Source organism: Camelina sativa, chromosome 1 (assembly GCF_030686135.1).
Source record: "Camelina sativa cultivar CO46 ecotype springtype chromosome 1, ASM3068613v1".
Classification (NCBI taxonomy): Eukaryota; Viridiplantae; Streptophyta; class Magnoliopsida; order Brassicales; family Brassicaceae; genus Camelina; species Camelina sativa.
This window is the reverse complement of record NC_141880.1, coordinates 15,462,944-15,477,355: the sequence shown is the minus strand read 5'-3', so window position 1 is coordinate 15,477,355 and position 14,412 is coordinate 15,462,944. Positions and strand designations below refer to the sequence as shown.

The 14,412-nt window shown below is 44.9% G+C and overlaps 1 protein-coding gene across 2 annotated transcripts; it reads right to left on the bottom strand.

Moving 5' to 3' along the window:
* Positions 1 to 2,831: 2,831 nt before the first annotated feature.
* On the bottom strand, positions 2,832 to 14,092 carry LOC104792630 (uncharacterized). Of its 2 annotated transcripts, none has more exons than XM_010518824.3 (2): positions 13,487 to 14,092; positions 2,832 to 3,195 (listed from the first exon to the last, which is right to left on the bottom strand). In XM_010518824.3, the coding sequence occupies exons 1-2, from the start codon at positions 13,811 to 13,813 to the stop codon at positions 3,142 to 3,144; spliced, it is 381 nt and encodes a 126-aa protein (XP_010517126.1). In that variant the 5' UTR covers positions 13,814 to 14,092; the 3' UTR covers positions 2,832 to 3,141. The 2 variants fall into 2 exon arrangements, with proteins under 2 accessions (XP_010517126.1, XP_087315571.1); XM_087459445.1 differs by lacking the exon at positions 2,832 to 3,195 and adding an exon at positions 10,159 to 10,343.
* Positions 14,093 to 14,412: the final 320 nt, after the last annotated feature.

Sequence of the window (14,412 nt, the reverse complement as noted above, 5' to 3'; positions counted from 1 at the left end):
TTGTGGACCCGATTGTTGTTGTCGCTGTGGATTGAGACGGAGAAGGAGAATTGGGATGATGTTCACTGGTGGAGACAATCTTTGAATCCCGATCAGAGTGTGGGGATCCCGACAATGGAGTTGACGAGGTCGGTGTAGCAGCGGCGGCGGACGAGGCCTGCGAATTTCATGGAGAGGGTGAAGCACCCGCTGTCTGTGGCGAGTCTGGTGAAGAATCAGAGTCGGGAGCCGCAGGTGCCGGAGGAGGAGAAGGAGGAATCTCGATGAGTGGAGCAGCAGAGATAGGAATAAGTGAAAGCGGAGGAGTCCAATTGGTCGAGACTAGCGGAGCAGGAGGTTTGGAAGACAGTTGGGAAAAGGGAAAAGAAGTTTCCACAAACTGCACATGCCGGGAAACATAGAGGCGATGTGTAGAGGGATCAAGACAGAAGAAAGCACTCTGTGTGAGATAGTATCCCAAGAACACACAGGGGCTGGAGCGTGGTTCAATTTTATGTGAGCGATATGGACGTAACCAAGGAAAACAAAGGCAACCAAATATTTTGAGCCTGGAGTAATTGGGTTCAATGGAAAACGACTAACGATATGGGGAGACAAGAGAGAGAATAGGGGTAGGCATGCGATTGATCAAATAAACCGCGGTTGCAAATGCATAGGACCAATAGGTGTTTCGGATTTGGGCATGGTGGAGAAGGGAGAGACTTGCTTCGACGATGTGTCTATATTGGCGTTCAGACAGGCCATTATGTTCGGGTGTATGGGGAGGAGTAGTCATGTGTTGTATGCTAGAAGTGGAGAGAACATCACAAAGTGTGATGAATTCACCTCCATTGTCGGAGACGAGGGTTCCTATTTTAGTATTGAAACGATTTTCGACTAACGCTTTAAATCAAATGAAAGTGTTTTTGACCTCGGATTTTAGTTTGAGGGGATAAAACCAAGTGTATCGAGTGAAGTGATCCACAATGATTAGATAATGTTTAAACTCATTGAGAGAAAGTATGGGGGAGGTCCAGAGATCCGTAAACAGATACTCTAAAGGACGAGAGGAAGAAATAGTAGTTTGAGCAAATGCCAACTTGTGGCTTTTATTGGAGTGACAATCTAGACAAGCAAATGTTTTGGTAATGGAGTCTGAGAGAGGTAGAGAAAAATTTGAAATAACAGTTTTTAAAATAGGAAGAGATGGATGACCAAGCCTCGAATGCCAATCGGAAACAGACGCTTTCACTGTAGGGGTAGCAAAGTATGAAGCTGCAACTGTTGATGGGATTGGCCACTCATAGAGTTCGTCCTTAGTCTGTCCTTGGAGCAACCAAGCCCCCGAGCTGAGATCCTTCACCTGAAAGTAAGCCGGGAAGAATTCAACAGACACATTATTCGCATTGCAAAGCCGATAAACATAGATTAAGTTCTTTTGGATATTAGGGACATGAAGAACTTTAGTAAGTAACAAGTGGCGTTAAAGAAAGGGTAGAGAAGCTGAACCCATGTGAAGGATGGGAAGACCAGTGCCATCACCAACAAGAACCTCTTCACCGCCAGTGTAAGGTTGATAAATGGAGAGATTGGCAAAGTCGGATGTAATATGGTGCGTGGCACCAGAGTCCATGATCCAAGGAGTAGAAGATTGAGCAATGTTGGCACGAGGAGTGGGAAAAAGTGGTCGTTGAGCTTGTGGAGACTGAAACTGAGGACAACGCCTAGCGGAGTTACCTTGAGTGCCGCAAATCTGGCACTTACCAAGAGAAGGCTTAGAGCTACGGTTGTGGCCACCGTTGTTGTTATGATACCAGCCTTGGTTGTTGTTGTTGTGTTGCCGCGGATGGAAAGGCTTGGAGCGCTGATGACTGTTGGCATAGTTGGCAGTGATTGGAACAGAGGCAGCATGACTCGATGTAAGAAGAGTAGCTTCAAGGTTGAGAATATTCTCGTGAAGCTCCGGAATCGAGGGTGCCACAGCACGTCCTTCGGTTTGGTCAACGACGGTCTTATAGTCTTCGCGAAGGCCTTTGAGAATGTAGCGGATCTGGTCCTCATGATCCTCAGGTTTGCCAAGGAAAGCAAGTTGATCGAACCACATCGTCAGCCCTTGGACATATTCGTCAATAGAACGATTGCCTTTTCTCCATTCACTTACTTGGTGTTTCAGTTGCAGGATGTGGCCGCGGCTACGCTTGGCGTAGGTAGAACTCAAGGTTGTCCGTACGTCTATAGAGGTGGAGGCATGAGAGAGGAGTGGTTGCACATCAAGAGAGATGGCACCAAGGATAGCACTGTAAATGAGTTTATCTTGGCGGGTCCACACAACATAAGCAGGATTAGCAGCAGTGGATCCGGCGGTCGTGATCGTGGGATCGGGTTTGTCTGCCTCAACATCGAGAAAGTGGCCAAGATTGTAGCCGTCAAGGAGGGCATTAACTTGGCGGTTGCACATGAGGTAATTAGTGGAGATAAGTTTTGTGACATTAATCATGTTAATGTGAAGCAGAGAAGAAGTGGTGAGGGGAACAACATCAGTGGCTGAAGCAACTTGGGGATCAGTCGTACCATTAGAAGACATGGTGGAAAAGAGAAAAAGAAGAAAAACGGTGAGAATGAGAAGGAAGAAAAATTCTGGGTCTAGGAGCGTAGCTCTGATACCATATAGAGATAGAGAATATGATCATTATTATTGAATGATAACAAGACTATATATACAAGGGAAGAGCATAGAGAGCTAGGATATATACATTATTACAAATATACACTTTACATATTTAAGAGATATGACTTGATACGGTATCCTTACATTTCTTACCCATTTTTTTAGTTTCCTTATCAATAACTATAAAAAAGTGCATATATAACTAAAAAATACATCTTTTAAAACAAAAATTTCCCCTAACAAATGGATTATGAAACGACCTGACCTGTTTTTTTTTAATATTAATAATAAAAACACTACAACTAGTGGTCTCATACCCACTTGCCACCTAACCACAAACACAACCAACAGCGGAAAACAGATACCAATACCAATAAATAATCCAATCATAAACTAATGATCCAAACAGCATAAACCAGAGAACCAACATTCCTAAACAACATTCTAGGATCAACTCTAGCAACCTAACAGAAGCCAGACAACCAAGCGAACCACTAGAACATCCTCATCTTCATTGCCTTGATTCCAAGATCACACCTTGCCCTTACCTGCATTACAAACACAAATTGCAATGCATGAGTATTTTATAAACACTCAGTAAGGCAATCCTCCCATCTACTGGGCTATACACACAAGCAATAAAGATACTCTAACCATCAAACAACAATCAACAAACAAACCAGGCTCTGCATCGACCGACACAAAGCTTGCATCGACCGACACCATCAGGGACCAGCATCGACCGACACAGGGTATGCATCGATCGACACAAGGTTCAACTGCATCGACCGATGCCCCCACTTACATCGATCGACACATGCTCGACATTACGCAGAAACCCTAATCGCATCGACCGACGCCTCCACATGGCATCGATCGATGCTCCTAGGTCAAATCGTGCCGTCCTCGCACTAGCATCGACCGACGCACATAGTGCATCGACCAATGCTCATGCCGAGCATTTTTTTCCCCGAAGCTTCTCGCTGGATCTTCGTTCCTGGAACCACAAGAAACGATTCCAAGCCACAAGAAAGCTTCCAAACGCCTCAAACAATATACTAACAAGCCTAATAACACAGAAACAAACATATCCGAGTAATCTCCAGCCTAGATAAGCCATGGTCATGCACTTACCTTTGCCACAGAAGGAATCCTACCCAAACACAGGAAAAAAACGTTCCTAGGAAGCTCCTACAACGATCCCAGCTACATATCTCTACAAGAACAGCTTGAAATCTCCCAAAAACCTCAAGAACGCTCAAGAACACTTTCTCTCTTCTCTTTTCTCTCATAAACGGCTAAAGTCGTCTAATGAGACAAAAGAACGACTTAAGGGTTTTTCTCCTTTCCCTTTGCCCAAAACGCAGGAAATTGAGTCAGCATCGACCGATGCTCCTCCAGCATCAATCGATGCACATCCCAAACCGGGATTCCGATTTGCGGATTTTACAATTCTCTCCCACCAATTTAGATTCGTCCTCAGATCTCGAACAACACTCAGCCAAGGACTCCCGTGCTACCGTCTCCACGGCCCGCACTCCTCCGACCGATATACGAAAGGTCACCTCTAGGCGATAGACTCACGCTCCAGGCATTATTTGCTCTCGACTTTTGGACTCTCCTTTTTACTCACAGGCCTAAACCTTGAGTTTTTATTGGCTCCTCATCAGACCGAAGTCTGCATGCCATAATATTAGCTCCTCATCGGGCCTAAACCCGCATGCCATAATATATATAAGAGAGTCCAATACTCGTTTCTTGGGTTGCCACCCTACAGCGTGCCCCCGGATCGTCATCCGAAGTTGATATACTAGCCATACTCCCAAGCCACAAAGTCTTAGAATATGACGGTACTAGGAGAACCTAAGTTCCCCAAGATTCGCGAGCAAACAATTCCGAACACGTCTGAGTCCTATCCCTATCCAGGTTTCCTTTCGTGGCTCGCGTAAGACAACACGATGTCCTACCAACCACATATCCCCTCACTGGAATATCTCATGACCACACAAGGATCATCTCTCTACCCAACGGGCCGCCACAAAGGCCAAGCAAATGTCCTAAACATGACCACCACCAAGGCCAAACAAATGTCCTAAACAGGACCGCCACCAAGGCCAAACAAACGTCCTAAACAGGACCGCCACCAAGGCCAAACAAATGTCCTAAACAGGACCGCCACAAGGCCAAACAAATGTCCTAAAAAGTACCGCCAACAAGGCCACTTCTCCCGAAGGACCGACACAAAGACCATCTCTCCCGAAGGACCGCCTCAACAAGCACTCTGGCTAAACAGCCCGCCACGAAGGCCACACAACGGCTAAACAACCCGCCACAAAGGCCACACAATAACTCAAAAGACCGCCACACACGGCGCAACGACTCAAAAGTCCGCCACTAAGGCCACACAAGCCCCTCCAAGGCCCTCTGACACTAAAAATGGACAAATTCCAACTCACATAAAACTTTCCATTTTTAGCACTTCCCACTTCTGGAAACTTTCCACTTATAGAAACTTCTAAAACAAGAAAATTTCCTCCAACACACTACCTCGCAGAAAGTTTGTACCCCAAACACCACCTCATCTTGTTACTTAGTCGCACAACCAACCAACCCAAGCAACAAAGTAAACAAGAGAGATGGGCTGGAATACTCCATTCCCGCTCCAGCCGCGGATTACATATGGGACCAGGCTAGGCAAGTTCAAGTCGCGGCTTGCTTCTCATACTACTTCTTAAACCTTGCCTTCATCCTCGCCTCAGGCTCCCAAGTCTGCTCCTCAACACCATCACAGTCCCAAAGGACTCTCATCAAAGGAATCTTCTTCTTCTTTTTTTAATGGATCTTACGTTCTCTCAATAGGTCTGTGAGCCCATCCATATCCGACGGTCGGTTTGCTACGTGCAGGAGGCTTTAAAGACTTGTTACCATCCCTACAAATAACTACATGATTTTTTCATGTGTTTTGTCTTCACTCGCACAATTCTGACAATCACTTGTCGGAAAGTCACTGTAGTGACCCTCACTACAGGATAAAATTTTGATAAGAACCATGACCAAAGAGCCTGAAAAGAACTTAGAAAGAAGGCAAAGGAGAAAGATAGAAGAATTGCTGAAGAAGTGTATGAGGAAATGTTGATGGTTCGGTAAATGGCCAATGGCCATTGCTGGATGCGCCTACCATCGAGCCAAAGGACGGATGATCGACGAAAACGAGTTTATTTTCGATGGGCAGTCTTAAAAATTCCAAGGAAAAAGAATGCTCGAGCTAGAAGAAGGAAGGTCGTGTACCGTACCATGTACCATGGACCGTACCACGTACCGGAGAGCGTACCAGGTATCGTTGACCATACCACAATACCGTTGACCCGACCATACAGCGATCCAGAAATTCTGGGCATTTGTTGAAAGGCGCAAGAACATTCTCTTTCTTGATTTCCCAATATAATTTCATGCAAGAATAAAGGTGAGAAACAAAGATACCTTTACGCAACTTATTAAGTCGTTAGATTGGATGCGGAACCTGCAATGTCGCATGCATGGGCGAAGTGGGGGACAAGAAAGATTCCTCCGCCAAGTGTTGGACTCCTTCGCCAAGTGTTGCGCCCTTCACCAAGTGTTGCGCCCTTCGCCAGGTGTTGCGCATCACTTCGCCAAGTGTGGCGCATGAAAATTTCTCACGCCATTTGTCCGCCTAAGTGAAGAAAGAAGAAGACAATTGTTGATCATGCAATTGTATGAGAATCTCGCCCATCACTCTAAATATACACTCCTACTCCTCTCATTTTTCACTAAGGAAGAAAGAAGAGAAAGGAGAGAAATGGAGAGAAAGGAGAGAGAAGAGAGAAGAAGGAAGAGAGCAAGATCAAGACTATCAACCATCTAAAGGGTTGCTTCGAGAAGGAACTCGTTGCAACCAAGAAGATGCTTACAGATTCAAAGTGCTGCCGAGAGAAGAATGTCGCCTAAAGAATCCGACAGCTCAGCCTAAGAGATCGCCGGTTTTTTTGTGAGTTCAGGCATATTTCACCAAACTATATGGAGACTAATGCCACACAATGGCTAAACAGTCCGCCACAAAGGCCACACAATGGCTAAACAGCTCGTCACAAAGGCCACACTAGCCTCAAAGGCTCACAACCACTAAAAATGGACAAATTCAGACTAACATAAAACTTTCCATTTTTAGAACTTCTATTTCAAGAAACTTTCCCTCAACATCATCACAGTCCCAAAGGACTCTTATCAAAGGAAACTTCTTCTCCCGAAGTTCCTTGATCCTCCACCCGAGAACCCTCCATGGTCTCGCCTACAAAGTCATGTTTGGCTGAAGATCCTCAGGAATATTAGCCAAAAACTGATCATCCTCACGAAGACACTTCCGCAACATAGACACATGGAAAACCTTATGGAATGCTTCCATAACCTCAAGTAACTCCAGTCTATATGACACTGGTCCAACTCGCTCAATCACTCTGAACAGACCCATATACCTTAGACTCAACATAGTCATAGTCAATGACGTGTTCGGACCCCGCAACATGGTCATCTTGAGGTACACTCTATCTCCAACCTGAAACTCAAGATCTCTCTTCCTCCTACCGGCATAACTCCTCTGCTGATCTTGAGCTTCCTTCATGTTAAGCTTGAGAACCCGAATCTCCTCTGAGGTCTCCTGCACAAATTTTGCCCCATACATGCTCCTCTCCCCCACCTGAGTCCAGCATAACGGTGTACGACATGACCTCCCATACAAAACCTCGAAAGAGCCATCTTAATACTCGCCTAGTAACTGTTGTCGTAAGCAAACTCCACCAAGCTCAAGTGATCTGCCCAATGACCACCCCAATCCAGCACACACATCCTCAGAAAATCCTCCAATGTTTGGATTGTCCTCTCTGACTGTCCATCTGTCTGGGGATGATAAGTTGTACTCATATGCACCTTAGTGCCCGTATCTGCCTTAAATGCCCTCCAGAACACAAAAGTGAACTTGGAATCCGTATCAGACACAATACTTGCTGGCACCCCATGCAACATGACTATCTCCTTCACATACTTCTTAGCCAAGACCGCTGCTCCATCAATCTTCTTAATGGCCAGAAAATGTGCCTACTTAGTCAACCGGTCCACAATGACCCAAATAGCATCAAAGGTCCTGGACACTGGTAAACTTACCACGAAGTCCATAGTAATCATATCCCACTTCCACCCTGGAATGGGAAGACTCTTCAGCAAACCACCTGGTACCTGATGCTCAGCTTTCACTAACTGACACACATCGCACCTCGTAACCCAAATAGCCATGTCCTTCTTCATCCCGACCCAGTGATAGTACCTCTTGAGATCTTGGTACATCTTAGTCACTCCTGGATGAATAGAGAACATGCTAGCATGAGCCTCTCTCAGAATCTCCTGCCTCAACTCCTCATCCTTGGGCACATAGATCCGCTCATGCACCAGAATAGTACCATTAGCCGAAACCTGATACTCTGAATCAACATCCTTTGAGGCATTCACCAGCCCCAAATCCGACTCCTAAACCAACAACACTCTGCTCAACAAATCTGCTCTATCAGCTACAACCAAACCCAACGGCTCCTGAGAAACCGCACACAAGCTCAACGTACTGATCTCTCCTACCAGAGAATCCATATCCTGCTCCTGAGCCGAAGCCGCCCGCTTCCGAGTCAAAGCATCTGCAACCAAGTTAGCCTTACCAGGATGATAGGCTATATCCAGATCATAATCCGCCACCAGCTCCATCCACCACCTCTGCCTCAAGTTCAGCTTGGGCTGAGTGAATATGTACTTCAGGCTCTTATGATCTGTAAATACCTGCACCTTTTCACCACAAAGATAAGATCTCCAAATCTTCAGGGCAAAAACCACAACACCCATCTTCAAGTCATGAGTAGGATAGTTGTCCTCATGCTTCCGCAACTACCGCGAAGCATAGGCAATCACCTTCCCATGTTGCATCAACACACATCCCAAACCCACTCTGGATGCATCTGCTGCAACACTGCCAATGCTACCGGCTGCAACTTGGGACAATAGGGCCTGATATGCCATGGCTCCCTGCAATGATAGCACACACGATCTGCTGCAGACGGAGCACTCCTCTTGGGACAGCTAGCAACCTTGTGATCTTTGCCTCCACACCCGAAGCAACTCGGACCACCCGGCCTCTGCGTAGCCTCCCATCTCCTCTTGGCTCCCTCCGCAGGCTTGCCGCCCTTGCTAGAACCCCCCTGATGCTGAGCCCTACTAGGCTGAACTGCTGGGCTAGCCGCTACCGACTGTGCCCGGATATCCTCCTCAATCCCTACTGCAGTCTCAACCAGCTTACACGCGTAGCATAACTCCGCCCTCTACAGTGAACCCTCAAATCGTCACGTAGGGCCCTCAAAAATCTCATGATCTGAGCCTCCTTAGACTCCATATCCCGACCCCCATACCTCAGAAGTCGACTGAACTCCAAGTCAAGCTCCCGCACTGACCGAGTCCCCTGAGCTAGCTGAAGGAACTGCACCTCCAACCTATCCAGTGCCTCTCTAGGGAAATACTTGCGGTTGAACTCCAAGACAAAATCAGCCCAAGTCATCTCCCTCTGCACTCTCATGGCTGCCACAGAACTCCACCACAACTGAGCATCACCAGTCAAATGGTGGACCCCAATGTCCACCCAAAACTTCTCAGGACATTTCAAGAGTATGGAAGTTATGCTCCACACTCTTCCTCCACGCCTACACAGCGGTAGAATCAGTACCTCCTGAAAACCGCTCGGTACGAATACGACCGATCTTTGTCAGCATGCTGATATAACAAGAATGGACCCCCACAACCGCAGCCACTGGCTGCCGCTCCTCCGGTGCCACTGGCGGTAACCGCTCAATCAACTATGCCAGCAAACCCGCAAGGTCGACACCCGGGACTCCACCCACTGGAACTCCCACACCTGGAGCCCTAACATCACCGGCCACTGGAGCATCAACACCGCCCCCTACGGCCACACTCACGGAATCCCCCTGGACACCATGCGACTCGCCGACACCCTCTGCAGTCACACTCTGGTCCTCAGCCTCACTAACCACTGGGGCTCTCCCCTTACCACGACCACGTCCGCGTCCATGACCACGACCAGCAACGACATCCTCTCTAACCATCTGCACTACCATGAACAGAAGGCTAGGCACACAATTAACGGAACACAAAAACATGAACTCACTGTGGAATCACACTGTAGACTCGAAGAGGATGTTCTAGGACTTCATGCCACACACAATTGACTAACTCACATAATCAATTAAGACATGCAATCCCAACATCAACAACAGAAACCTAGTGAACCCAAACCTAGAACCGTAAGGGATCTGATACCAAACTGAAACGACCTCACCCGTTTTTTTTTTTAATAATAAATAATAATAAAAAAAAAGACTACAACTTGTAGTCCCATACCCACTAGCCACCTAACCACAAACACAACCAACAGCGGAAAACAGATACCAATAACCAATAAATAATTCAATCATAAACTAATGATCCAAACAACATAAACCAGAGAACCAGCATTCCTAAACAACATTTTCTATGACTCAACTCTAGCAACCTAACAGAAGCTAGACAACCAAGCGAACCACTAGAACATCCTCCTCTTCATTGCCTTGATTCCACGATCACACCTTGCCCTTACCTGCATCACAAACACAAATTGCAATGCATGAGTATTTTATAAACACTCAGTAAAGCAATCCTCCCATCTATTGGGCTATACACACAAGCAATAAAGATACTCTAACCATCAAACAACAATCAACAAACAAACCAGGCTCTGCATCGACCGACACAAAGCTTGCATCGACCGACACCATCAGGGACCAGCATCGACCGACACAGGGTATGCATCGATCGACACAAGGGTCAACTGCATCGACCGATGCCCCCACTTGCATCGATCGATACATGCTCGACATCACGCGGAAACCCTAATCGCATTGACCGGCGCCTCCACATGGCATCGACCGATGCTCCTAGGTCAAACCGCGCTGTCCTCACACTAGCATCGACCGACACATCGATGCTCATGCCGAGCATTTTTTTCTCCGAAGCTTCTCGCTGGATCTTCGTTCCTGCAACCACAAGAAACGATTCCAAGCCACAAGAAAGCTTTCCAGCGCCTCAAACAACATACTAACAAGCCTAATAACACAGAAACAAACATATCCGAGTAATCTCCAGCCTAGATAAGCCATGGTCATGCACTTACCTTTGCCACAGAAGGAATCCTACCCAAACATTTGAAGAAAACGTTCCTAGGAAGCTCCTACAAAGATCTTAGCTACAGATCTCTACATGAACAGCCTGAAATCTCCCAAAAACCTCAAGAACGCTCAAGAACACTTTCTCTCTTCTCTTTTCTTTCAAAAACGGCTAAAGTCGTCTAATGAGACAAAAGAACGACTTAATGGTTTTTCTCCTTTCCCTTTGTCCAAAATGCAGCGTTTAACTTAAGTCAAAAAGCAGGAAATTGAGTCAGCATCGATCAATGCACATCCCAAACCGGGATTCCGGTTCGCGGATGTTACAATTAACACGGAACAAAGGGAGTATTATTCAAATAAGTGAATAACCAAAGTAAAAGTTGTCTTGTCACATTATCAAATAATTTAACATATCAAAACGGATCATTTAATTACCAGCCATGAATTAAAACTAAGATGAGGGAAGGGGAATGAATCAGACGGTGGAGGAAGAGGATTTGAATAACAAACAAACCAAGCTAAGAGGTATTGTACAATTTTTATTCTATATTTGTATATAAACACAAATTAAAAGCCAAAGAAGAAACAAAAGCCGAACCAAAATGAATTATATACAAGAACCGAGCCAAATTTTTGCTTATGTTTGGTTTAAATAGTCGATTCGAAACAAAATATGTTAATGCATACGCACCAATAGAACGTTAAAATCAGCATAGTTTGATTACTTAAACAAGTTATACTACATAGTACATACTGTATCGATGACTTCCACAAATCATAAATTTATAAGAAGGTACAGATAGATAAGTTGGAATGGCAATATTTGGTGGGAGAATAGAATTGAAAGCAAAGAAGTGGGCTTTTGATAAGTAGGCACATGTGAGGGTAATCAGAGAGAGTTGTGCACATGCATAACAGTCTTATTAATGAGTTTAGCCTATAAATAGAGAGGAGAGACTGTGGAGAGGGGATCCTGCATGATCAACATTGTGTGTTTGTTAGATCAGAGCTGCAACTCTGATCATGGTGATAAGAGAGGAGAACTGTAACTCTGATCTTATCAGTTAGGGTCCATAGTTTGTATTAGGGATTGAGAAGAGATAAGAGAGAAGAGATCGCATCTGCAAACTTATCAAATGGTGCGTTTGTGATTGAGATCGAAGTATCGCGGAAGGTTAGGGTTACAAATTTGGGGTTTTTGTGTGAAGAATCGAGGAATCAAGAAACAAAGATGGTTACGTCAATATGAAAGTGTAGGTCCGGACTTTGTGGCTAACATCCATTGTTCAGATTAATGAGCTGCAGATTCTTCTTTCTCCAACAATGCCACACAGAATAATAGACGTTCCTGTCCCCATATGCTGAGTACAAGCCAATAAACTTCCTTTCATAACTCTGTTTTGTCGTAATGTTGCCAACACACTTCTGTTTTAATCCAGCGTCAAACTTATACTCAATCCCCCGGTTTATCATTGTACTCCAAAGTGTTGCAGCAACTAGTAGAGAAGATTGACTGAAATATCCTAGTCTTTGTTTCCCGTAGGTGTACAAAACTGCTACCTATTGTTGTAGGCGTAACAGCTTGATATACCTTCTTCTTATGAATATGTAATGGTCTTCAGCAACTGTATACTCCTCAATTTGTTGCAGAGATTGCTGATTCAGCCAGCAAAACTAATACAAATCCCTGTTTCGCCAACGATGCCAAACCGAAAAGAAAGAATTCCAATCATCCACTAAACACACGCTATCTCTCTGCTGATGTAATTCATGCCTTTGAAGAGACATTATGTTGAGCTGTTGGAATGTAACATCCTTAGTCTTGACCTCTGACGACTTCTCATAACACATAAGCAATTCTGAAATTTCTAATATCCCTTCTTGTTGAGTTTTCAATATATCGATGCAAAAACCAGAGTGTAAAGCATCAGAAACTAGTTCAGGTTATGACTGATATTGATCCAAGGATGCATCTCGATGATCCTCCAAGACTGAATTCTCAACTTTCTGTGATTGGAGAACACCATTTGTTGCCAAGCTTGAAGTTACTGATTCTTTTTTGAGACTAGAATCAATCATTGAGAAGGTTAAGCTCGATTCTGTTTCACCAATAACTTCCTGTGTGCTGACATAATGTCTTCACTCTAACAGAGTCTTCATGCTGAATCAAATGCTTCTCTTCAGAGGGGTTCTTCTCCTTGTGTGAGCCTTCGTTACTTGATTCTTTTAGCATAATCAATTTGGAATCAGAAGCTACCGTTGATGTACTTTTAATCTTGATGTTCCCAAATTTCCTCATCAATCCTGATTTAAACTGAACCCAACTCACAAACTGTCTTCCTCTGTTAATTTCCCAGTTGTACCAACTCAAGGCCTCATCACTTAAGCTCACAGAACCCAGTGCTAACTTCTCTGCATCATTATACCCAATGTGTCTAAAGAACCGCTCAACACAAGCAACCCAACTGTACACACCAATTCCATCAAACACTGCCATTTCTAAGTTTTTCATCAAGTTCTCTCTAAGTCCACGCCTAATATTGCTAAGGCAAGGTTTTGAGAGTGAGACATGTACCTGATTGTGACAATCTTGTGATTGTGATGGTCCCGATTGACTTGAGCCACCCACTTCACGAACTGTCTCAATTCCGGGTAAAGAACTCAAGACGAGATCCAGTTTCCTTCCAAGATCCTCCAATTTCTGATCGCGAATCCTCAATTCGTTTCCCAACGATTCGATCTTTGATCCCATTTGTGAACCCATCGTCTCAATTCGATCCTTCATCTTGCTTCCAAAGCTTCGCACCTCGCCCAATTGATCGTAGACGTCAGCTAAAGACGCGTCGTGTTGTTCCTCCTCCGATAGTTCTCGCACCGGTGATAACCCAATTGACGTAACCATCTTTGTTTCTTGATTCCTCGATTCTTCACACAAAATCCCCAAATTCGTAACCCTAACCTTCCGCGATACTTCGATCTCGATCACAAACGCACCATTTGATAAGTTTGAAGATGCGATCTCTTCTCTCTTATCTCTTCTCAATCTCTAATACAAACTATGAACCCTAACTGATAAGATCGGAGTTACAATTCTCTTCTCTTATCACCATGAACAAAGTCGCAACTCTTATCTAACAAACACACTATGTTGATCATGGAGGATCCCCTCTCCACAATCTCTCCTCTCTATATATAGGCTAAACTCATTAATAAGACTGGTATGCACGTGCACAACTCTCTCTGATTACTCTCACATGTGCCTACTTATCAGCTTTTGCAATTAAACTTTTGGTATGTAGAGAATTTAGTAGCTAGTGTTAAGCCGTTACGTTCTTCTATATTGTGGTGACTGTAAACAATGTTGTAGAAGTGTTGCCACCTGAGAAACGTAAAGTGGGAATGCATGAGAAACCACTTCCTTGGCGTTATAGAACCGATAAACACGTGACAGTGTCCGTCTGAATTTACGGAATCCGGCAGATTTTGGAAATGGCGCATGGT

Coding starts and splice junctions, on each gene's coding strand:
- LOC104792630 (XM_010518824.3), bottom strand. CDS start 13,813: ATGGTTACGTCAATTGGGTTATCACCGGTGCGAGAACTATCGGAGGAG. Junction 3,196..13,486: donor CACAAGATTGTCACAATCAG/GTACATGTCTCA, acceptor TTTGTAATGCAG/GTAAGGGCAAGGTGTGATCT.